The sequence below is a fragment of the Hesperophylax consimilis genome, chromosome 5, assembly GCF_061612785.1.
Source record: "Hesperophylax consimilis isolate HC1 chromosome 5, BYU_Hcon_1.0, whole genome shotgun sequence".
Lineage (NCBI taxonomy): Eukaryota > Metazoa > Arthropoda > Insecta > Trichoptera > Limnephilidae > Hesperophylax > Hesperophylax consimilis.
In genome coordinates this window covers 32,426,398-32,451,579 of record NC_142840.1, presented here as the reverse complement: position 1 = coordinate 32,451,579, position 25,182 = coordinate 32,426,398, and the positions used below count along the sequence as shown (strand labels likewise).

General features: G+C 35.6%; 2 protein-coding genes across 4 annotated transcripts; one reads left to right on the top strand and one right to left on the bottom strand.

Moving 5' to 3' along the window:
* The first annotated feature begins 437 nt into the window (after positions 1-437).
* Positions 438-2,129, top strand: UQCR-Q (Ubiquinol-cytochrome c reductase ubiquinone-binding protein). The gene is made up of 3 exons (XM_089632132.1): positions 438-534; positions 676-834; positions 1,949-2,129. Exons 2-3 carry the CDS (start codon positions 681-683, stop codon positions 2,041-2,043), a joined length of 249 nt encoding a protein of 82 aa, XP_089488258.1. The 5' UTR covers positions 438-534; positions 676-680; the 3' UTR covers positions 2,044-2,129.
* A 2,013-nt stretch (positions 2,130-4,142) lies between these two features.
* On the bottom strand, positions 4,143-24,639 carry Hsp110 (heat shock protein 70Cb). 3 transcript variants are annotated; one of them, XM_089631821.1, is made up of 13 exons: positions 24,358-24,639; positions 22,508-22,890; positions 20,963-21,254; positions 19,910-20,112; positions 18,823-18,941; positions 17,475-17,621; positions 15,035-15,152; positions 14,371-14,660; positions 13,176-13,280; positions 11,288-11,497; positions 10,431-10,573; positions 8,366-8,534; positions 4,143-5,817 (listed from the first exon to the last, which is right to left on the bottom strand). In XM_089631821.1, exons 1-13 carry the CDS (start codon positions 24,471-24,473, stop codon positions 5,692-5,694), a joined length of 2,421 nt encoding a protein of 806 aa, XP_089487947.1. In that variant the 5' UTR covers positions 24,474-24,639; the 3' UTR covers positions 4,143-5,691. The 3 variants fall into 3 exon arrangements, with proteins under 3 accessions (XP_089487947.1, XP_089487948.1, XP_089487949.1); XM_089631822.1 differs by having other exon boundaries at positions 13,176-13,304; positions 14,440-14,660; XM_089631823.1 differs by lacking the exons at positions 4,143-5,817; positions 8,366-8,534 and having other exon boundaries at positions 10,427-10,573; positions 13,176-13,304; positions 14,440-14,660.
* Between the last annotated feature and the right edge of the window lie 543 nt (positions 24,640-25,182).

Sequence of the window (25,182 nt, the reverse complement as noted above, 5' to 3'; positions counted from 1 at the left end):
TAAATCATGCAAAATCTCAAATGTTTAGCCAGTTCCAAAAAATAATATCAGTAGATCTCATCTGTCGATTGGAAACATTATTTTTTAGTTCATGAGGATATATCGTAATATTTTATAGCTGAATATTAAATATAGACTTATCAAAGAAAATAATAATTTTTCCTGGTATTTGACTTCACTTAACAGTTATAATTGTCTAACCGCATTAGGTATTTTATGATAAAGCCGCTCAAGCGTCACATCTTTAATATCAAGGTAAGGCTAATTATTTATTACAATTTTAGACGTTGACAATTCTGTAACCAAGGCTCTTCTATATTGATTTTTTTGGTCAAAACTGGTAAACGTCCGTGGGTGGGTCCTGATAAACTTAAATTTGCTTGTATTTACTCTATGGTAATTTTTTACTGGTTTTCATTTCTTATCTATAATTTTTATAATTCTGTTTCTGTTGTCTGTGTTTGTCGACCGCTGTAAATCCTGGTGCGTGATTTACGTCAAATTAATTCTGGTTACTTCTGAACTTCTCTTGTGGTAAGAACCATTTTCTTCATTTAAGATTACAATTAATTTCTATATTATATTCTTCACATCCAATATGATTTCAATCCTTATCTCGAAACATTTCATCGTTATTGATTGTTACATAATCTGGCAAATGTCATTATTTTTTAGTCAAAATGGGTTTACATTTTGGAGAATTGGCCAAGATTCGTGGAATCATCTACTTCAAGCTTTCGCCCCATGAACAGAAGGCCTTCACCGGATACCTTACTCATTCACTTCCAAATGTGTTCAGAAGGTTCCGTTCCAATGTCTTCATAGTCGCACCGCGTAAGTATTTACATCGCAATTTCCTCAGTTTATCTTCGAAATATGATTATTTTTTGTACAAACATTCATATTTCACTTTCAAATTGAGTTGATGTCAAATATCCTCAACTGGTAGGGAATTCAAATTTTAACAACCATCTGCCAACCCTTATAATAAAGACTTTATGGCTTTCATCCAAAGTACAAATAATGGTCTATAAATAAGTGGCCTCGTGCAGATCAATCCATTTCACTCATGTCAAACTCCTAACACCTTAACAATAACATTTATGCCAAATTACCCACAAGTTATACCTCACACTGTTCCTCAATCTTTTTCCTTACAACAAAAATTTAAAGCATGATAGCAGTAAACTGATAAACGGAATATGAAAAAATATTTGTAAAAGATATGTACATAACAGTAACATAAAATAATATAGAAACTATAAAAATACTACATATAAGACAAATCACTAAAACTACATTACCAACGCTACTATACAACTAAGTGCTTATATAGATTACGCTTAGTTCTATAACAGGAGTCAATAAATATATCAATAGTACCCCCAAACTGGCTGCCCAGATCATGCATCCTATTGGTTAGTGATGTGTCTGATGGTTGTGTATGTATTGCAGAAGAATGTTATATTTTGTCTGTTGAAGATGGATATAATGATAATATATTTATTTAATTTTAAAATGAGTTTCTAAAATTGGAAGGAAAATATTACAGTAGAACTTCAATCTCAAAAAAAAATTAATCAATTAAGTATTTTATCTTATAAACGTATCATATGAAAAATCGAACCTTGTGTGATTTTAATTGTTGGAAACTTTTTATCTTTAAAGCTCATATACAAGTGTCCTGGGGCAAGTACACGATTAAAAAAGTTAATTTTTTGTTTCGAAATTCCTACTTTAGGTAAAAAAGTAAAATTGTTTGAATTTGTACTTCTTCCGTCATGTAGAATCACCTCCCAAAGTTAGTGCGCTTTACCCCCGGGCGCCGTATAAATTAACAGTGATGCCGACATAAAATATCACTATCGTTATATGTATCCCTATTTGTGGTCGAATGAAGCTAAACTAGAAATGGCTAAATAAGTGACTATAATATTATTTATTCCAGCCTTCATCATTGCCTACGGCATTTACGACTGGGCCAACAGGACCTACGCCGCTTCCCAGCGCAAGAACCCCAAGGACTTCGAAAATGATGTTTAAATAATCAGTTCAATTATTTCCTTAAAATGTTAATTTTATTTATAATTCTGTTTAAATATCTATGTGATTAAAAGATAGTTCGAAAAAATTTGTTTCTCTGTTAACCTTTTCTTTGCTTTCCCTACTGTACTTATATAAAATAATGGTAGTTTCTACAGGCAATAGAAAACAAAGGGAGATGAAATATAGCATGGAAGAATGCCTACTGTCGCCGAAATACAACCAAACTGTCAAAGCCGCAGAGCAAATGAAAGATTTTTATTATAGCGACTATTTAAACATGTACATTCAAAATATGATAGTGAATATATGTATAGTAAATTGTATTTCTTAGTCCTCATCACTAGGGTAACCTGTGCTGAGGCAGGCTAAGGACGGGTTGTTTCGGAGAATCTGAACAATTCATCAAATTTCAACGTTAATTTTCAAGTTCTGTGAAAGATTTTTTCAAGTTCTGTTTTTATTTCAGTTTTGTCAAGCAACTAGCCTACAATGATATAAACACAGAACTTGAATAAGTCTTTCACAGAACCCGAAAATTAACGTTGAAATTTGATGAATTATTCAAATTCTCCGAAACAACCCGTCCTAAGGTTTTCATTTCTATTTTATTTGTTTTTAAAGTTTTTTTCATTAATATCTTTCAGCCAGTTTTTTATTCTTGATTTGTAATCATTGAAATTTTCTATTCGCTTTATATCTAGGGGAAGGATGTTGTGGAATTTTGTCGCAGTTGTGTTCGGTTTGTAGATAGAAACAAAGGCAGTGAGTCACTGTGTAGTAGAAATGGGCAGATTTATTAACAGCAGTGAATCGATTCAGTCCTATTCCTATAGCCTTGTGAATTGATTTGTTGCTTTAATTCACCAAAAAAAAGTTCATTTAAATCACTATTATTATTATTAAATTGTTTTAGTGCAAATGATGTGCGCTTGGAGATATCATATCGCACTTTTCGTATATATATATATACATAAAGGGAAGGAATGAAGAATCAATTCTGTTTGAAATTGAGAATTAGATCTAGTGTGTCACAAGATTGAATTTATTCATTCATTCAATTTTTGCCACGTCTATTGTGTAGTATTAATTGCTGAAAGATGTTGGCCCCGCACAATATTTGCGCAGCTTCTTGCTAATCACTTGTTCCTGGCTCATCGCATCAGATCAGCATTAAATAATCACATGAGTGCATTTCTTCCTGGAATTAAATTTGTTTTCAAAATTATTAACAATTTCTGCTTTGTGATTTGACTGCCAAACCGCATAATGAACTGGGAAAAATTATTTTATTCTTTCTAGAATTTAACATTAATTTATTAAAGGTGGACCGCAGATGAGAAATTTTAGTTGCCGAGACAGTTGGAAAACTTATTAAAAAAAAAAGTACCTTAACTTAAGTCTCTTGTGTTCGCACCTCCATATACCGTAATGGATTTTTATGCCCACAACTTAAGTCTCTTGTCTGTGGGCGCACTAAGACTCTGTGATGCTCAGGAAATGCATGGTCCATGATCGTTTTTACCTCCCCTGTAAAACTGCTGCAATCCACAATGGAGTTTCGATACCAACCCTGAAGTATAGCAGTGAGGCATGGAGCTGGTAGAAGGTTGAAAGTGGAATGAACATAGTTGAAATGGAATCCCCGAGGTTATTTTTTTTTATTTTTTTATAGTGAATACCTCACAAGAGTCCCAACTGCTCCCGTCTGGAGCCAGTGAGACTATGGCATCCCCAATTGGGGGATGTTGTGAGGCTGAAGGTAAGTGGGGAAGGGAAAGAGGAAGGTGGGGAAGTACCTGGCTATTCAGATCTAGTCACTAAACACGGCTAAAGCCATTTGGAGCAACGTTTCAATTCTGAATGGTGGTCTTACACCAGGGCGATACTGGTAGTATCTTCCACTCTGGAACGTGCCGCAAATATACTATATATTATTTTAATTAATTAATTGTGAAATAACACAAATTAATCAAATAAAATTTATTTGCGCACGCCGGGTTCGAACCCGCGACCTTCGGAATGGCAGTCCAATGCGTTACCACTGGACTATGTTATGTGGTAAAACCAGTGTTTCCATAGAAAAAATAAAACAATCATTATTAGGTAATATATATTTTATTGAACAAAAGCCAAAAGTGTTCAAATAAATAACTTGTGTCGAATATTCATCCACTCAATTACAAATAAACCAACTCACGGCCTGTGTTATTTCAAGACGCTTTCTAGTACGAAGCCTGATTATGTACATTGAATACTTTCATGTCGAAAACTATGTATTACTGAAAACAAATTTCCCAAATCACCCTTTTCTTTACAATTTATGTGTTAATTGCATCGCTAAGCATGATGGACATTAAGAAATACCAGTTGAGGACAAGTTAATGCACTTAAAATATAAGCAAACTCTCAAAATTATTTCTACCATCACGGAACATTGCATTTTTAATAAACTAAGAATCAGTTTTACGCTATATCAATCTGAAAGTAAAGTATACAAACATAAATTTTAAAATAATAAATTAATTTATTAATTATTTACTTCCAATATGCAGTATTTATGCTGCAGTTGGACTAGTAAAAAAACTAGCTGAAAAAATAAATGCCTTACTTCAAATATTTATGTAAAATTGATTTGAAAACTTCGGTCAGTGCAATTTTATTTCTCCACTCAGATGAATAACATGATAAGTGGTAAAAACTACATATTATTTATGTATGAGACGTCAAATACGTAATGAATGTAAAATTGAGGTGAACCAATAAATAAAAAGTTAAGCTATTTCATTAATTTTTATTACGTATTACATACTACATTTATTATGTTTATAAATGTATGTATTTAAAAATAAAAAATAAAACAAGCATTTATTTTATCACTCAAAATTAGTTCATTCTATTTTATTATGGTAAAACATAACGATGGAAAATCTACAGTGTATCAGCTAAAACAAATTACAAAAATAATTCGCAAATTTTAATTAAAAAAATATGATGTACTTATAAGTGATTAATTTGCATACTATAAGAGGAACAGGCAAGCAAAACTTGTAATTGCAGGTCATAAAATGCAACAATCAGTGCACTTTTAGTATAAAATTGATAAGTAGTGTGGTACCCCTCCCAAAGAACATGTCAATTACATGACACGGGCATTCATAAGGCAGTCAGATCAACTGGAAAATACATTGCGCTTCCAGCCAGGGAGGTAACATACAATATAATTGTATGCCTAATTAATACATTCCACATTATTTGTTCATAAAATCCTTATGAATACTAAAATAAATGGATAGTATTGAGAATTTATAGCAGGGATTAATACTTCATGTCAGATGATTCTATTGACATCTTGCATATTCATTCAAAGAGATTCCCTGTTGTGAAAATCCAACAACCAAACAGAATTAAGTAACTGAAATAATTCAGATTCGATTAAGACATGAATCATCGATGGGAAAAGCAATGTTGAAAGATTTCAAGTGACTCCAGAGGTGGGAAACATAAACGCTGATCTGGTAATGTGAACCAAGTCATATTTAGAGCGAGGATGTGTATGCATGTGATAAGTAATACAAACGAAACAAAGCCTAGTAAGTTGAAGTTAAGTTAGAACTAAAGTTATTGTGGCCTAATGGAACAGGGAGATTATTCTACGTCCATCTGGTTGTCGGGGGGCGTGGGTGCCTGGGGCTCTTCTGCAGCAGGCGGGGGCGGCGTCTTCTCCTTGGGACGCGGCTTGTTGGCTATTGGGTTCACCGCTGAGTTAAACGCCTGCAAAATGTCATGTAATCTTACTGTTTTGATCATTATTGTTCAAATCTATTATGAACTAGCTGTACCCCACCACGCGTTACAGGGGCTCAGTCTGTCAGATAGAGAAACAATAGCGTGTGTTGCTTTTATGTACAACGGATGGCGCTGTTTTTAAAAAAAAGTTAACCATAACAGAAGACATCAATATAATATAGGTATATAAATACAAATGTGTTTCTAATGCAAAAATTGTGTCAAGATTTCAAAGCAATCGGTGATAAGATTTTGAACAAACAAACATTTACATAGATTGCAACAAAAGCGACAGATCTGTATTTGGATCCAATGCTTTAGTGCTAGATTATTTTTTAGATATTTGCAACAACCTACGCTATCTGTTACGATCCTCGACTATGATTCAACACGGTTCAATGGTACAGGTTCAAATCCCAGAGCGCGCAAATAATTTTTGATTAATTAATATAAAACTATATACAGTAGAACCTCGTTAATTCGAAATCCAGCGGACATCAAAAATCAAATTTCGAATTAACGAATTCCCACGTAATTCGAAATTTTATGAAAAAAAAAAAAAAAAATACTCCGAAAATCGATTTTCTCGGCCGCCTCTTCAAATCCGAGTGGTATTTTAGTTGTAAATTCGTATTAATACCAATTATTTCTTTATTTTCGCGGCCGATTACCGTAGCGGCCGGCCCTTTAAATTCAGATATTCGCAATAAATTCGTAAAAATGCTATATATTTACGCGTAAATCGAGGTTTTGCTGCGGATTTCGGTCGCGGCTTACCCTTTAAATTGAGATATTCGTAAAAATACGATATATTTCCGCGTAAAACGAGGATTCGCTGCCGTATTCCGTCGCGGCCGGCTCTTCAAATTCAGATATTCGAAATAAATTAATAAAAATGCTATATATTTACGCGTAAATCGAGATTTCGCTGCCGATTTCGGTCGCGGCCTACCCTTTAAATTGAGATATTCGTAAAAATACGATATATTTCCGCGTAAATCGAGATTTCGCGGTAATTTTCTGTCGCGGCCGGCACTTTATTTCAAATATCTGAATTTGAATTCGTAAAAATACGATATATTTCCGCGTAAAACGAGAATTCGCGGCCGTATTCCGTCGCGACCGGCTCTTCAAATTCAGATATTCGAAATAAATTCGTAAAAATATGATATATTTCCGCGTAAATCGAATTTTGTCGGCAGTTTTTCGTCGCGGCCGGCCTTTTAAGTTCAGATATTTGAAGTAAATTCGTAAAAATATGTCATATTTCGGCATGGATCGAAATTTTTCGGCCGATTTCCGTCGCGCTGTATTTTTTCAACTCGGATATTCGAAGTAAAGTTAGTAAAAATACGATATATTTCCGCGTAAATTGAAATTTCGCGTCCGATTTCCGTCGCGGTGATGAAATACGATATATTTACGCGTAAATCGAAATTACGCGGCGGAGTTTCGTCGCGGCCGACCCTTTAAATTCAGATATTTGGCGTAAACTCGTAAAACTACGACATATATCCGCGTAAAATGTATTTTCTCGGCCCTTTAAACTCGGATATTCGAAATAAATTTGAAAAAATATGACTTTCCAGTGTAAATCGATTGAGATTTACAAAATAATAATACTAATTAGGACGATGTATAACCACGTAAAAATACATTTTTCGGCGTTTTACCGCCACGGCTGACTTTTAGATTCAGATTTACGAAATATTATGATTTATTTTCGCAAAAATCAAATTTTTTCGAATTACACGAACAAATTTTCGTGCGCGGACAAAAATAAATTTCGAATTACGAATTAACGAATTTCGAATTAAAAAAAATTTTGTATGAAAAAATTTTTCAGCGGAATTTTTTTTTGCGAAAATTTCGAATTACGCGTTTTTTCGAATTATCGGGGTTCGAATTAACGGGGTTCTACTGTATTAATATGTGCTACTTCACATTTAAATAATACATAGATAGGGCCAATTGTTTCACAGAACCTAAACAATTCATAAAATTTAGTTAAAAATCAATTTCCTTGAAAGTTCTATTTAAGTTCTTTTATTCTTCCATTATGGGCCTGATGTTTCACAGAACAGAACTTGAACATTAACTTCTAAATTTGATGAATTTTTCAAATTCTGTGAAACAACTGGACCTGTGTTCCAGAATTACAAGTGAAGATACTCTCAATATCGCCCTGGTAAAAGATCACCATTCAGTATCGAAATGTAACTTTAAATGATCTTAGCCATGTTTGGTGACTAGATCTGAATCGCCAGGCAATTCACAATCTTCCGGAGCCCCATCTGTGACCCTTCTCCACTCCCTTGAGACTCACAATATACCCCAATCGAGGATGACATAGTCCCACAGGTTCCGGACAGTGGTAAAATAGTTGGAACTCTTGTGCAGTATTCACATTTGACATTTGACTTCTGACGAATCACGAGTCATGTTGAATGTGATGCCAATATGACTCGCTATCGATGTGAGAAAAGCATTTGTCAAATAATATTAAACACTTCTGAAAAATTATGTTACATACCTTCAGTTGCTCCCTGATGGCTTCTACCGTGACAGAAGGATTCTGGTCGTGGGGAACAGAGTTTAGTGCCTGCCGGGTCTTCTCCAACCAGGAATCTTCGCTATCTACCTTCTCCGTTAACTTCTTGACTTCTTCTTCCGTTAAATGAGCAAATTTAGGATCATCTTGTCTAGAAAAAAAAAGAAAAAACAACAAATTAATTTTGTTAAAACCAATGATGTTCGCAGTCTTGAACTGAGATTCAGAAATAATGGAAGACTCGTAAGAATGAGATTAAGAAAGGGGCGCTTAGATGGTTTGGACATGATGAGTTAATTGTGTAAATAATTAGGATAAGACATGAATCCAAGTATCATAGAATCAAGTGAATCGTACATGTACTTGAGTAGGGGCATATCAAGAGTCTGAATAACGGAATAGTATGTATGAAATGTGTGCCAGTCCATCCTTACAGTGTACCCCTATGGAGATTGGCATGATGAAAAGCAAGTTATATTAGTTACTGTTCATGTAAAGGATATCTAGAAATGTTTTTCGTTTCCAATACTAAAATATGATGAAAAAACACCATAATGGGTTCATACTCGTTTTAATTACTGTAGAACCCCGTTAATTCGAACCTCGGTAATTTGAAAAAACCGCATAATCGAAATTTTTGCCTAAAAAATATCCACAGATAATTTTTTTCATACAAAATGGTTTTTTATTTCCAAATTGGTTAATTCGTAATTTGAAATTTATTTTTGTCTATACTATATGTGTATTATTACGAATTTACCGCAAAGTTTACAACCTGAAGAGAAACTCGATTTTCGAGTTTTTCTTCAGGTCTTTAAATTTCGAATAATGTGGGAATTCGTTAATTCGAAATTTGATGTTTGATGTCCCGTGGATTTCAAATTAACGAGGTTCTACTGTAACAGTTTATAAATTTTTATTTATGAAAAACAACCATTTGTAAATTCTTCACACTACATTAAGCCTGGAACTAAAATTTTCACATTTTAATCACTCGCTGTAGAATTCTTTGCTGTAAAACATTTAAGTTGAGTGGTAATGGGTTGAAAACTTTTCTTCATTAGTAGCCCATAGGAAAGTCTGCAGGCGTTAAATCGGAACTCATCGGCAACTATTTACTCTTTGTGAAGAGCAGCTGCCGAGTCATGTGGCTTTATCTTGCTTGAAAAGTGTGCTGCAATTTGTAGCCAATCTGATTTTACATTTCTGGGGCCAAAAAAATGCAGATCATATGGCAATATCGATCGTAGTACGGGCCGATAATTCCTTGACTTGATATGAAATGATAACCTTAGGCGTGTGTATATGGTTTCTGATGCAGTTCCAGCGGATTATCGGAATCCCAATATCGACAATTTTGTTTATTCACATGTCCGTTGATGTGAAAATTGGATGCATCAGTGAACCATATGTTATTATAATTATAATAAGTGTTTTATTAGCTTTTTTGTAACAAATAGATATAATGAAACTCCTAAAACGACATTGTCCTGCAGAATTCAACTCATTTAGTAGGATCATCGGGCTTGATCTCTTGCACAACAATAATTTTGTAGGGGGTAAAGAACTGAAGAGTGAAAATCTTTGAGAACAATGCGATGAACCGTGGATTTGTTTAAATTTAGAGAAGCTGCGCGCAATCGTAGTGACTGATATGGATTGTCCAAAACAGACTGGCAAATGCGGTCGATGTTCATGCTCGTTCTTGATATCCTTTTGCGCCCAGTTGATTTATCCGGCATTGCGTTTCCGGTCTCTCCAAACTTGCGCACCTAATGCTTGATTAAATTTGAACATGGCACATTTCTCACGGCCGTTAAATTAAAATGTGTCCTGTAAAGATGTCAAACAACAGTTTAGAAATCGTTGCTTTTATAAAACATTAGCATACAAAATGTGAGCTGCAGTCCTTCGAAACGATCCATCGCTACTAAACTAAACAAGCCTGCCAAGCGTTTGACATCACACTTCTCCCTCTGCTATCTGTGTTTGTTGCGTAACGGTCAAAACAAAACATTCTTAGAGATATGGTGTATTTGTGACTTACTTGCATAGTTCTACAACTTTCCGGGCGAGCTGGATGGCGATTGCAAACTCTTCTAAAGCCGCTGGTCGACACTCCCATTGGAAGTGACGCATTTTGATTGGTTCTCCTTGATTACGCAGTTCCGACAACTTCTCTTGATAAATCTGTAATTTAAAAATTTTCATTGAAATAAAAGTATAATTATTATTCATTAATGTCAAATCAAAAGCTTCTCTGGAAAATGAAAATGAAAGAGAAAAAAATTATAAACTTGGATGCATCATGTCATTTCTAGGTCAATGCAACTATTTTTAGCTCACATTTCCATCAAGAGCAATAGTTTAAAAAAATTATTTAGCCATCAAAGGACTTCAAAATATTGTTCGATTAATTTTTTTCAATGTTTTAGTAAGAAAAAAATTGAGGTTTATAAATTGAATTATTACGATTGTAAAATTTATAATAAGATGTCTGAAAAATGAAAACAATGAATCGTAACTGAAGATTTTTCTCATAGATTTAGGGATGGGTGTTTTCAGAGAATTTGAACAATTCATCAAATTTCGAAGTTGACAAGTTTTGTGATTCTGTTATTATATCATTATTGGCCAGATATTTCACAAAACTGAAATAATAACAGAAGTTGGATAGAACCTTCACAGAACTTAAAAATCAACTGTGAAATTTGATGAACTGAATGAACAACCCATCCTAACTCTTCTAATTTATGAATATTGAATAACAAAAATAAATAAAATAGTTTCCCTTACTTTCCATACTATGTGTAAGGCTGAAGGTTGGGAAGTACCTGCCTATTCAGATTCAGTCATCGATCAGGTCTAAGACCATTTCAAGCATTTTGACTCTGGAAAACTTACTTGTTTGTTGCAATCTTCCCCATCGCCGTAGAGCCAGTCCACGGTGTCATCCAGCACGTGGGTGAAGGTGGTACGCTGGGCGGAAGCCACAAAGTTGAAGAGCGCGCCGCCCTCAGCGATGTGGTTGCGGATCTCGTACACATACTCCTCCAGCGCATTGCGCGCGTCAGCCCGCTCTTTCTCCTCTCGGTCAGCGTTTTGCATTGTGCTCTACCAACAAATTCATTTTACAGTCACATATTAACCCTCCCCTCTTACCATGAAAAAAATTCCTTTGCGTTGCTGCCACGTTACTAGCATTACTGTGGGAGTTTTTTATCTTTTCACACTTCTATTTAGAAATACAGTTAACTGTCTTAAGAAGTTAGTTAGTTAAAAGGGACCGGAAAAAACTTTCTAAACGGGGAAAACGTTAGATAAAATTAGGCAATTTTTCAAATTTAGTCTTCAAGGGACCGATTAAACCAAACATCTTAAATGGGAACTTCTAATCTCTTTGAGTCCCCAAAGTGCATACCTATCGGCCACTAAAAATTTGTCCCCGCGAAATAGAACGCCGCCACTGGCCGATAGGCACGTTCAAAACATGCTTTCTTTTCATGGGATTTCGAGCCGTAAAAAATGTTCGTAGCTTACTAAACATAAATAAATAAAATACATAAATACGTTTAAAATACCTATATAAATCTTATTGGATTGGCAACAAAATAAACAATGAGAAGAGTTCTTGCTTTTAGTTTCGTAAAATGCAGCCATTCTAAAATAATAACAAAGTTAGTAGTGCGTAATTCTTCAATGCGCCCGCCTAACGCGCAGTTCGTTTAAGTTTACTGTGTATTTTCTTAATTTTTATTGAGATACACACTTATTTAGCTTTATGGAAAATGTAAATAAAACTTCATTTTCATATTTCTTTAAAATATTTTTATAACATGAGAGCGGGAGAGAAAAACATTTGTCTGATTCTAAGTAGTTATTCTGGGAAACTACTTAAGGTAGATTATAATACCATTTTTACAAATGTATAAACCCATTATCTGGTACAGTGGTAGTAGACTGTACAATTTACAAAAAAAAACATTTTGCAAAAAACCAGCAAGTCATTATGAAAATCAGTTAAAAATTAAATGAATAAGCGTTTAACAAATCATTAAATTATTTCCATCAAAACCTAAGAAATATGGACAATCATTTTGTGAAAACATATACAATTATGTTACAGAAATATTTAGAAAGAGGATCAATTGAATTTCGTACAGATGTGAACAGCTAAAATTTTTTTTTGTCATTGTATTATTATTCAATGTTGGCGCAAGACATTTCGTTCACTAATCCGTAACCAGAGGCGCTGCTCTATCTCTCTCAGCAGGGAAGGGAACAACTCGTCATCCGTAGAGAGGGATTTTCATCATTCCAATATTTTAGTATCCATCTTTACAAGCTACATGATATGAATGCACGTGAAAATAATAATTCTACCTAATAGAACAATAATACATAATAATCGTGAGCAAAGTTCCATCCGAACATAATTGCAAACATAGATGCTGCCATGGAAAAAGTATTTACTAATATTTCTGTGAATAGTAGACTTCGCATAATGTTGATTATTCAGATTTGACAGTATGAGCGCCCTCTGGCGGAATAAAAAGGTACTATCAAACATGACTACCATTTTGACAGGATTGACCGGACCGGAACACAAACAAATTTACAGATTTAAATGAAAAGTGGTTGAGTTGAAACAGGACTTCGCTACCCTTAGCCAATTATTTTTAAGTACGAGTTCTTGAAAAATCCTCGACGATAATAATCATTCTTTATTCGTAGGAGTGTGTGCGCAATTAAGTTACAAAAGAATATTACATAGATTAAAAATGATACATACCTCTTTTTCAGAGTAGGCTTTCAATTCATTTAGAGAGAGTCCGGATACGTGGGCCTTGATGGGCAGCTCAATGGTCTTCACTAGCTGCTTCTTTCCTTTCTTATCCTTTTTTTCCACATCGGTCATTTCCTAAAACCATGAACAAAGCTTGACATCTTTAAGAATGAGACAGTGCCACTCTGCCCGCAAACATACACACACATTATTCTTCTTATAATTTTGAATCTTTGAGAAATTACTAACGGCTGTCTAATTTAAAAAGCAAAGCACTGTTTTATTCTACATGCAAACTCTTTTTAACAAAAATTTGCCTAATTTTACGCCGCGCTTTCTTATAAGGATTCATTCCCACTAATTTGTATTTTGTCACTAAGGTCAATTTGTTCTTGCAAATTACCTAATACTTGTTTGAAACAATTGAGCTTGGTGACAAAAGTATAACTAAATAGGATGCATCATTAAGAAAAGAAATTCGAAACATTGTCAAATTGTAAGAATTTGGTTTTGCATAATAAATTTTGTTTTTTCTTTTTAATATCCCATATCAAAACCTCTAACGCCACTAAATTTTTATCAACATAAATATAATTTTTTGTAAAAAAATCTCAATTTCTGTATAAGGCACAGTTTTAGAATTACATTAGTGTTGTACAGTAGTTTGATAGGGGATAGCGAATAATCGAACATAAACAGTGCAGAAGCTAGGACTAAGATCTACGTAAACGCAAACGTTAAAAACGCACTTTGACGATGGATGATTTGTAGCCACTTACAGAACTAAAGACCAATTGCTTTCGTAAAGTGTTTAAGGTACTTATAGGTATGGTCTTTTTTGTGTCCTATGACTAGAAATGATCTCATCATCATAGCGCATTTTTTAAGTTTAAATGCGCTGTGTTGAGGGATGATTTTTAGCTTTTTACTTCTAAAGACCATTCGCGTCAATATAAAAACAAATAGTTTGGTCTTACGTACAATCATTTAGTGCCGTGGCTACAAATAATTTCATCATCACAGTGAGTTAGCGTTTCCGCAGACCTTAAAGAACATGCAGCAACAGAAAACTAAGCGACAGGGTTAAATAATGACGGGTCCAGAGGAAAGTAACGAAACAAAAAGACAAACAATAGGGGAATAAAAGTGTGTGTATGTCTGGCGGGCGTAGCGGTCACTGACGGATAAGTGTGGGACGTACCGATGAGAACCATTGGGAAATTTTCCGTGTCCACGATTGTTGTTTGTCAGGTGAAGCTGGGTTGCTCACCTCGGTCCCGGGCTCGGCGGCCCCGTTCTGCTCCGCCCCCTCGGCAGTCCCCTCCTCTGTCTCCCCTTCCAGTCCTGTGGCCCCCTCCGCCACCTCCTTCTTCTCTATCAGGCTAGCGCTGGCCACCGCCACGATTCCATGCAAGTTCACGCGCACCTTGATCTTTAGCTTCTGCGACGTGCCCTCAGGGGTCGGCACTATATCGTTTATCATCCACTTGCCTGCAATTCAGAATTAAACAAACATGTAGGAACAGAACAGAATATTTAATATGTTCATTTCAAAATCTTTTATAACACAGTTACTGCTCTAATTATTATTGGCTGTGCAGAGTACCACTCACTCCAATGCAATGAATGTCTTACATTCTTCCGAAACGCGGGGAAGACAGCGCGAGTAACAGTGAGAGTGTCAACTATATTCTCAGGCTCCCGGAAAGTTTGGTGAGTATAGAGTAGACAACCGATTAAACAAGAACACCAAATACAAACGAGAACACCAAAGAGAAGTAAGTCAGTACCCAGTACAGGATTTCAATTCATCAGACACCAACTATCCCAAATGTCAGATTATTTAGTATGGCTATTGTACTCACCAATAAGTTTATCCGGGAATGGGACTTGGTCCGTGTAATAGGCACTGATGCAGAATGGCTCTTTGCGGTAGAATGTCAAGAGCTTGGAGAAGGGAGCAGGTTGGTTGACTGGGAACACCTTTAATATAAGAAAATAGTATTGTGTATAGGCATTTTATTACTACAGTAGAACCCCGTTAATTCGAACCCCGATAATTCGAAAAAACGCGTAATTCGAAATTTTCGCAAAAAAAATTTCCGCTGAAAAATTTTTTCATACAAAATTTTTTTTAATTCGAAATTCGTTAATTCGTAATTCGAAATTTATTTTTGTCCGCACACGAAAATTTGTTAGTGTAATTCGAAAAAATCTGATTTTTGCGAAAATAAATCATAATATTTCATGAATCTGAATCTAAAAGTCAGCCGTGGCGGTAAAACGCCGAAAAATGTATTTTTACGTGGTTATAAATCGTCCTAATTAGTATTATTATTTTGTAAATCTGAATCGATTTACACTGGAATGTTGAATTTTTTCAAATTTATTTCGAATATCCGAGTTTAAAGGGCCGAGAAAATACATTTTACGCGGATATGTGTCGTAGTTTTACGAGTTTACGCCAAATATCTGCATTTAAAGGGTCAGCCGCGACAAAACTCGGCCGCGTAATTTCGATTTACGCGTAAATATATCGTATTTTTACTAACTTTACTTCGAATATCCGCGTTGAAAAAATACGGCGCGACGGAAATCGGCCGAAAAATTTCGATCCATGCTGAAATATGACATATTTTTACGAATTTACTTCAAATATCTGAACATAAAAGGCCGGCCGCGACGAAAAAATGCCGACAAAATTCGATTTATGCGGAAATATATCATATTTTTACGAATTTATTTTGAATATCTGAATTTGAAGAGCCGGCCGCGACGGAATGCGGCCGCGAATTCTCGTTTTAAGCGGAAATATATCGTATTTTTACGAATTCAAATTCAGATATTTGAAATAAAGGGCCGGCCGCGACAGAAAATTACCGCGAAATATCGATTTACGCGGAAATATATCGTATTTTTACGAATATCTCAATTTAAAGGGTAGGCCGCGACCGAAATCGGCAGCGAAATCTCGATTTACGCGTAAATATATAGCATTTTTATGATTTTTTTTTCGAATATCTGAATTTGAAGAGCCGGCCGCGACAGAATACGGCCGCGAATCCTCGTTTTAAGCGGAAATATATCGTATTTTTACGAATTCAAATTCAGATATTTGAAATAAAGGGCCGGCCGCGACAGAAAATTACCGCGAAATATCGATTTACGCGGAAATATATCGTATTTTTACGAATATCTCAATTTAAAGGGTAGGCCGCGACCGAAATCGGCAGCGAAATCTCGATTTACGCGTAAATATATAGCATTTTTATGAATTTTTTTTCGAATATCTGAATTTGAAGAGCCGGCCGCGACAGAATACGGCCGCGAATCCTCGTTTTACGCGGAAATATATATCGTATTTTTACGAATTCAAATTCAGATATTTGAAATAAAGGGCTGGCCGCGACAGAAAAATACCGCGAAATCTCGATTTACGCGGAAATATATCGTATTTTTACGAATATCTTAATTTAAAGGATACGCCGCGACCGAAATCGGCAGCGAAATCTCGATTTACGCGTAAATATATAGCATTTTTACGAATTTATCGCGAATATCTGAATTTACAGGGCCGGCCGCTACGGTAATCGACCGCGAAAATAAAGAAATAATTGGTATTAATACGAATTTACAACTAAAATACCACCCGGATTTGAAGAGGCGGCCGAGAAAATCGATTTTCGGCCTATTTTTTTTTTTTTTTTTTTCATAAAATTTCGAATTACGTGGGAATTCGTTAATTCGAAATTTGATTTTTGATGTCCGCTGGATTTCGAATTAACGAGGTTCTACTGTACACTGTATCAGACAAATTAAAAATTATATGTAAGTATGTACTAAGTTCAAAACAGAAGTGGCCAGCAATATGACTGATAATGGGGGGCACGGTTTAAATTAATTTGGGAAACACTACTTCAGGTTAAATTCAACAGTTGACAGTAACTAGATTCAAACTAAACTCGAAATGTTTGCAGAAATAAGCCATAATAATAATGAAATAATACCAGATGCACAAGAATCAGCGGCAGAGACGGAACGTCTTACTAATTAGGTTTTTAAACGAAGGTTCAACATTGGTACAGTAAAACCGGCCATAAAGCTGGTTTAGGGCTAATGTAACCATACAAACGCCACAGTTTTTCACTGTTCTGACCTTACATGCCACATTATACATTAGAGAATATGTAAGGGAAAGAAAACTCCTCTATTTGTACGTACCTATAAGAAGTTTCAGTTGTGTACAAAACTGGTTGTACATGTACATAAATAAGTGTTTCGATTAATTCATTGAAGAAAACTAACCTCCATTTCTCCATCCTCTCGGGTGTCAGCATCCCAGCAGAGCCTCACGGCATAGGGCTGCACATCTGTGACAGAGAAGTCCCTGACGCGCACAGCTGGCGACAGGATTGCGCACTGCAGGGCCGCCCCCCGTGCTACGGCTTCATCCTGAAAAATACATTACATTATAAGTGACATCATTTTGCCAGAATGTAAATCACATCTAGTGAGATTTTTAAAACCTTTAAACTTTACAAAACTGCTTGTTGTATGCTTCCATTGGAAGCCAGGTTCAATGTAACCCTTCAACATGGTCTTTATGACCTTATAATAATATTCACTCAAAAGGCTGAAGAAAGAATGTTCTATCCATTTACAAAAAGAGTTTCCAGTTAGGCGGGCGGGAGGGCAGGCAGGCAGCCTGGCTTTGCTTTTTTATACAAATCTAGAATATTATTCCGAGATTGGTGAAATTTTGCACACTTGACATTAAAAATAATAAGAAAATTCCTGTCTGATTTCAAAAAACTCTGCATAAAGCCCAGGCAAGCCGGGATTCAAATAGTTCATTATAAACTTAAAATTTAGTCCGTAAACATATTTTTCATGTGATGATTAATCATGATTTCTTACAAAAATGTGATAAATTAGCAAAGAATATTATATAATAATATTAATAACAATCATTTTCATAATCTTGCTGACCAATCGATTGATTGGCCTGATTTGTTAACTTTATATCATTTAGGTGTGTCTAATAGATTTTATTTTTATTTATTTATTTTATTTTAATATTACATTTAGTTACAATAGTGACGTATTGCCCATCTCACTAGGTGTGGAACGCCTGTGTTGAAATGGCAATTTACATAGTGGTTGTTAACTAGGTTTTAGCTAATACAATATTTTGAAAATGCCAGATAAAATAAAATCAGTATTTTTTTTTTTTTTTTTTTTAATTATACAATTCATGAGTGAATATAGAAGGTGGAGGCGAAGCAATAATAATTTTAAGTAATTAATTAATAAAGTTACAGTTTGACCAAAAGGCGTATTATACATATATACACAGTAGGCACAATTTTTAGTATGTTATGAAATAGTTCAATGTATATTTTTTATTGGAGATAAATCAATCATTTTATTTTTAAATAAAGTTTTGATTTGTGTGTTTTCTTACTAGGCGAACCTAGCATATTTTATTTAAAAATACTGCCATAACTATTGTCGTGATTTATTTTCGTGGTATTATGCCGTGTTTCACTACCTCCTTCTGATGGACACTGTAAAGCTGTCCGAAACATTAGCTAAAGAAGCAAGTAGAATGAATGAATGAAGAAATGATTAGTTTTAATCAAAAGCAACTCACTTGGTTTAGTGTTGTAGATGGAGATTTTCCAAAGACGTTTTCTATTAAACCCTTAATGGCTGGAATACGAGATGAACCTCCGCAAATTTCAACAGAATGAACATCATCTGATCGCAGTTCTGTTAAAGAAAATACATTACATTATTCAATTATCATTATATAAATCACCAACAATTATTTCAGAATGAAAAATATTACAAATTAATGTTGACAAATCAAACCATTAAAAATAGCCAATATTTCGAAAACTATACCAAAGCCACAAGCAAAAGGACTAATTTTATACGAAATAAAAAGAACATTCTCCAATAAAATGAAAATTTTAACATTTGCTAAAATTGGCTTTTTCCAGGAGAATAACAATTGTAAATCCTGTCTAAATCTTAGCAGTATTGTACACAATTATACAAGCACATTTTCCATAAACTGCTATAATAGTTGATCAAAGTCCATGGGTTAATTTAAATACAATATGATTAATTATATATATATATTCTATCACATACATGCACCTATTTCTAGCTTTCACACACTTGGAAACAAATTCACCTCAAATATCGACATATTTAATATAAGTTTGCCTGTGTTCAAGAGATACCTGAATGACATTTTTATGTAGCATATTAAAAGAGCGATTGCGTATATTTGTTGTTTTCTCGTAGATATGTTGTAAACTTAAAAAAATTTGTTATTTTTGTGTTGATGTTTTAAAAATAAAAACCTTCTGTTGTCACTGTATTATGCAGTAAATTATGTAAAATATGTATAATGTAAAAGCCCATCACGGCGTTTAAATTAATAAATAAATAAATATGTACTTCATTATCTTTTTGGGGTATGGCAGTTAGTAACGAAATTTGAGAAAACTGGACTAAGTTACCAACAAACTTGCTCCTTTGAGCTGCTGATGATGAAATACTTGTCAATATAATATGAAGTGGTCTTCAAGTGCCTTCAGAGATGGACCCTCGTGAATATATTGCAAATAATAAACTATGGATAGAGGTATTAGGTCTGAAGTAGCGCAGCAGAGGGAAGCCTGCAGGCAACTTTTTGATGCAATGGGTGTATGTATGAAGGTACAAACTTGATTGCTGGAGGCAGCTGCGGAAGACTCTCTCCACCTTCTGGAACAAGTCGGCGCACAAGGTCTCCATGAGGCAGCGCTGCATCTCTCCGGTGACATCCTTCTCATCAATGAAGCATTCAATGTTGAGCGGCAGTTTGGTGCTGTTGGCTGACATCTGTTTCTTTATCTTCTCTACCTCTTGCAGTAACCTCAAGTAAGCCCTAGAAATTGAGAATTAATCATTGTTAAAATGACAAATAAATTAATTCCATTATAATTAACGATTCTACCGAATTCTATCAATGAATAGTGATCAATGTAAGTGGCGTAAGACAGAGATGCCATGATTATCATCGAGAGCCTTCTTCAATTTGAAGTTGGGTGATCGGCAATTTAGATTCCTTCCTGGTATGTACATACTAATAAATAACGTGGGATAAATTCTAATTGTTCCAGAGTAGCCTTCAGAACAGACCTTAATTTAAGTCCCAGGAGATTTTAATACACATAGCAAGCTATTTAGAAGATAATACATCTGGTGAATGAAGAAAGCTATTTATAGTGTCTGAAAAATATCAAGAAGCAAATAGGGCTCGGTTACAGGAAGCGATTTTAATAATAGAGGCAGAATTGCTTTGTGCGACAAGGTACTCACTGCGAGTGACTCAACTAGCACCTAACAAACGTGGCGGTGAATCGAATGCACAAATTTGGTGGTTACGTGACCTAGTCGCCAGACTTATGACCTTACTGCCAGACATATGACCTAATTGCCAGACACATGACCTAGTCGCCGGGCATGTGACCAAGTCACCGCTACACAGCGCTTCTGTGGGCCTCTTCTGACAAAATCAAATTGCTGATCGCTAGTCGCTTTGGCAAGCTGTTATCAATATAGACTGTAGGAGATTTCACCCGCTGCTACTCACAGTTCCAGTAGCTCCTTGTGGCGGCTACAAGAAGTGCCAACAATTCACAGCGGAAACATAGCAATGACAAAATCGCCCAGTGTGACCGAGGCTTTAGTTAAATCTGAATGAATACACAAAATAAAAAGTCATATTTAAGAACCTGGGATTGCTTCGGGTGTCCATCTTATAGCGCGTTTGGAAGTCCTGGCAGAAGTAGCCGGCCAACGCGCGGTCAATGTCGCGGCCGCCGAGCTCTGTGTCGGAGGCAGTGGCGAGGATCCGCAACTTGCCGCGGTGGAAGGCGCATGCCCACACTTGCATGGAGGTGTGGCCCATGTCCACAAACACCACGTTGCGAGCCTTTTCCTCCGGCGCAGGCAGGTCCTGCTTATAGATGCCGTATGCCAGCGATGTGGCTGTGGTCTCATTCATCAGCCGCAGGACGTTCAATCCTGCAAATTCAAGGGCAAAGAACCCACATACTTTAGACATAGCACTTAAAGGCAAACTAACTATTTAAGCAATCTAAGTATTGATTTTCACAGGAGAAGGCAGAGAGGACAGACCGCCACACAACTCTCGACTGACTTGGCCCAAAGTCCTTGCTTTATTTACATTCATACATACTCTTCTATAATTCTGATTCCTGTCAAGGCCCGACATGATCGTGTCATGACTTCCTCGGGCATCCCGAACTTCTTCTATCATCCAATTCGTCATTATATATTCTCCTTACACTTGTCTCTTTGTTCAGCCGTTCTAAATTACTACTATCCATAAAGCATAATTTATTATTACCTAAGAGTTAATATTTAACGGAGAAATAGCACACATAGTTGATTATTAATTTCTTAGAGTGGAAAACTGAGATAATTTTTGCAACTTGTCTTCAAGTCGTATTTATCTTAAAAGTAAGCTGCATTCATACCAAATTTTTATATGAGCACCACTGCTGGGAATCGTTGTGAATGAGACACTCCCAAATGGAAAGATACTGGGCATAATTATCTTTATCAAGCTGGATAACTATTACATAATTAGAGATTTTAAAAAGTGGCCAAAGGTATATTGATATCAATACATTTGTATTGTACATATTTTCTAGTCAAACGATAGCCACCCATATTTATGTCTCATCGCTCCAACCTTGAGCGATTGCTGCCTAAATTCAGGTAGAAATTTTTTTCAAATTCATTTTTAATTTCTACAATTACCAAACCTACAAATACGAAATAATCACAGTAAGCAGATTACATTTCCTTATTAATATTTGGAGGTATGATTTTTTTTAATGAGCGCTGCTGAATCCAAAATTGAATGCCAGGAAATCTCCATCGTTGAAGGCATTTATTTTATAAATATCCCATCGCTCGTGGCATACCATAACAATATCAAAGTAACTCTAAAATAATTTCACGATAATGATAAATTGGTCACAAATGAAAACGTGTTGGAAAACTAAAAGACGAACAATTGTACCACCACAATGAGAGCTTGTGCCTAGACTGGTCATCTTAAGTTCCAAACAGTAACCGGATAAAACAAAACAGTGACAAAAGAGAAAATTATAAGATTAGTTCTTCTTTAACTTCAATGTTGTTTTGTCATGGAACTGTTCCAAAATTACCTGTAACAATTTGTACGCTGAATAAAGAAACATATAAAAAAAATGCTTTTTTTTTTAAATTGGTCACAGGAAAATTACCTGAAATGGCAGCAGCATCGAGAAGTGCTTTCCGTTCAGTGTTGGTGAAATAAGAAGGGACGGAGATGACGCAGTCATTGACCTGCGTCTGCAGGGCGGCCGCCGAGGTCTCCTTGAGCTTTGTGAACAGCATAGCCGTCAGCTGCTCGGGCGTAAAGACCTCGTCGCGGTCCATGTAGTTGACCTTCACTCCCACGCCACCGTCGCTGCACTTCTCAGTGCGGAAGGAGAAGTGTGCCAGCTCTGCCTGAACATGGGGATCGTCGAACTTCCTGCCAAGGAGTCGCTTGAAACCAGTCACCGTGTTCTTCATGTTGGTGACCATCTGGTTTCTGGCTGCCACACCGAGGACTCGTGTTTTTTGTGAGAAGGCCACGCATGATCTAAAAAAAATTAAACAAAATAAATTCACAATTGGTAGACGCTAGTCTCTGATAGACTAGAGGTTATGAGTTCAGTCAAGTCTCAGTTGCGAGCATGTATTTCCTTATCCTCTTCCTTTTCTTATTTTAATTGAGAATTGTTCATATTAATAAATGTCAATAATTAAATATTACAATGACGTGTAAAAACTTAAATAAGTTAATCCAAATCAATATATATTGTAAAAGTAAGTGTACAATGTGTGTGCCGCTAAAACTCAGAAATGAGTCCCGGTACGATCAAGAGTTATATGATGTGGTAGCCTCCTATTCCCCATCTATGAAGAAGGTTCCCGTTTTTACCTGAAGGGCTTGCTTTTGAAGATAGAAGGGCCGAAAGTGTCTCTTTCTAGAACTGTCCAGAACATTCGAGAGTATTCGAGAGCATTCCACAACATTCCAGAACATTCTGGAATATTCGAAAAAATAAATTATGGTTTGCCTATAGTAAAATAGACAGCTTTAATGCTTCACTCCTTGCTGAGCACCGTAAGCTTCATCCAAACTTCGAGAAGCGTGTGAGGCATGGGCTAGAATAGTTGAACATTATAATATTGTTACGGTCACAATTCATTTCGTTTGCCCTTTTGACTGCTAAAAACTTAATTTGGGGGGTTGGTGGGGTGCTATTGACATGTTTTTTTTGTTTTCTACAAGCAACAGCTGTATTTGCGCAAAATTTCATTGGAAGAGAAACAAACAATGTATCAAATTAATATTTGGTGTCACATTCATGAAACTTTTCAATGTTGCCAATAAACTGGTGACTTATTTAACCTAGTGAAGCAATTCCGATTTAGTGTTTCTCTTGCTAGTAGAATCGGCGACTAAATATGTCAATTTTTGGGTGTAAAACTGCAAATAGGCATAATTTCTACCCATGGTTAAAAGTTGATGGTCATTTATAGACAAATAATCAGGTAGTTAAGGCGGCTACAATAAATGTGTGAAATATATCCTCCCCAAAAGAATCAATATTTTGAGGTGTAAAAAAAAAGTGATGGTGTGATCTGGATAATTATCTCTGATGAAACCCAAAGATGTTTCGATGAATTGTTTATTTTCCGTACATTATTGTAACGAAGCACGGGCCAAATAAAAATAAACCTTTATTATCCACCATGTAATAAAAAGAAACTGAAAGAAGATTTTGTTGGACTCTGGAACTCCTGGAAACATGGAATCAGCTAACGTCCACTGTATTCGATGTTTATGGAATTTCCAACAAATTAGATCAGGAGTGTTCATTTTAATTTTTGCTGTCATATATGCCTCAAAAGAAACCCACCATGATTTGAAGGCTGCGTGAAAATTTTTACGACACGAGGGTACATCTGACATTGCACCGGGAAAACATAGCGTGGAAACGGGGCGAAAAACATGGAAAGACGGCAGAATGTGAAATATAGTAAAAACACATGTACTCACGGGGTTCCGCGCAAACTGTAGTCATTGGCAATTGTTTCAATTCCTCCAGCTTTGGCGACGGCAACATAGCACGATTCGTTGCCGAAATCAATTCCAATGACGGACATTGCAGCCATTGTGAAAAACTTTTTTCTAAAGACACTAAACAAAGAGACGTTCGAGACAGATAAAAACCGAAATTCGGAATGATCGGAACAGTTGCAATCGGTTTACCGGCGAATGGAAGTCCTTAAAAGGAAGTTTCTAGAACAGCCGTATACTGCACTACCATAGATCGTACCCATAAATATACCACTCTCTAGATCGATATCTTCCGGCTTTTTGTATCCAACAGAATTATACAGTACTTAACCACAGATATACAAGCAGTACCTACCGTGCGGAGCAGAGCAGTAGACAAGGTAGAGGAAACTCAAGGCCATTTAAAAAAAGATGCGACCATAGACAACATAATTGCTCTCAGCCTACTCTATTCATTCACTAGCCCAAAAAAACCATTATAAAAATAAAAATGTCCTTGAAGCAGAAAAATGTCGAAATGTTTTCCAAGGGCAAGGTTCATCTGACTAAGAAAATAAACTTTTACAGTGCATTTCCTTAAGATGAAACTTGTTAATCTGAGAAGTAGAAACCCAAAATGACAAGAAATTTGCAAAAACACTGAAGAAAATTTCCAAAACATCGACAGTACGACGAAAAATTCCGACATTTTTCAGCCTCATGAACTCATGGTTACATATGTTTAAAAATCTTTAATTTCACCAAAACAATAAGATAATACAGGATAACACTAATCAATAACATGAATAAGTTTATCGATATAAT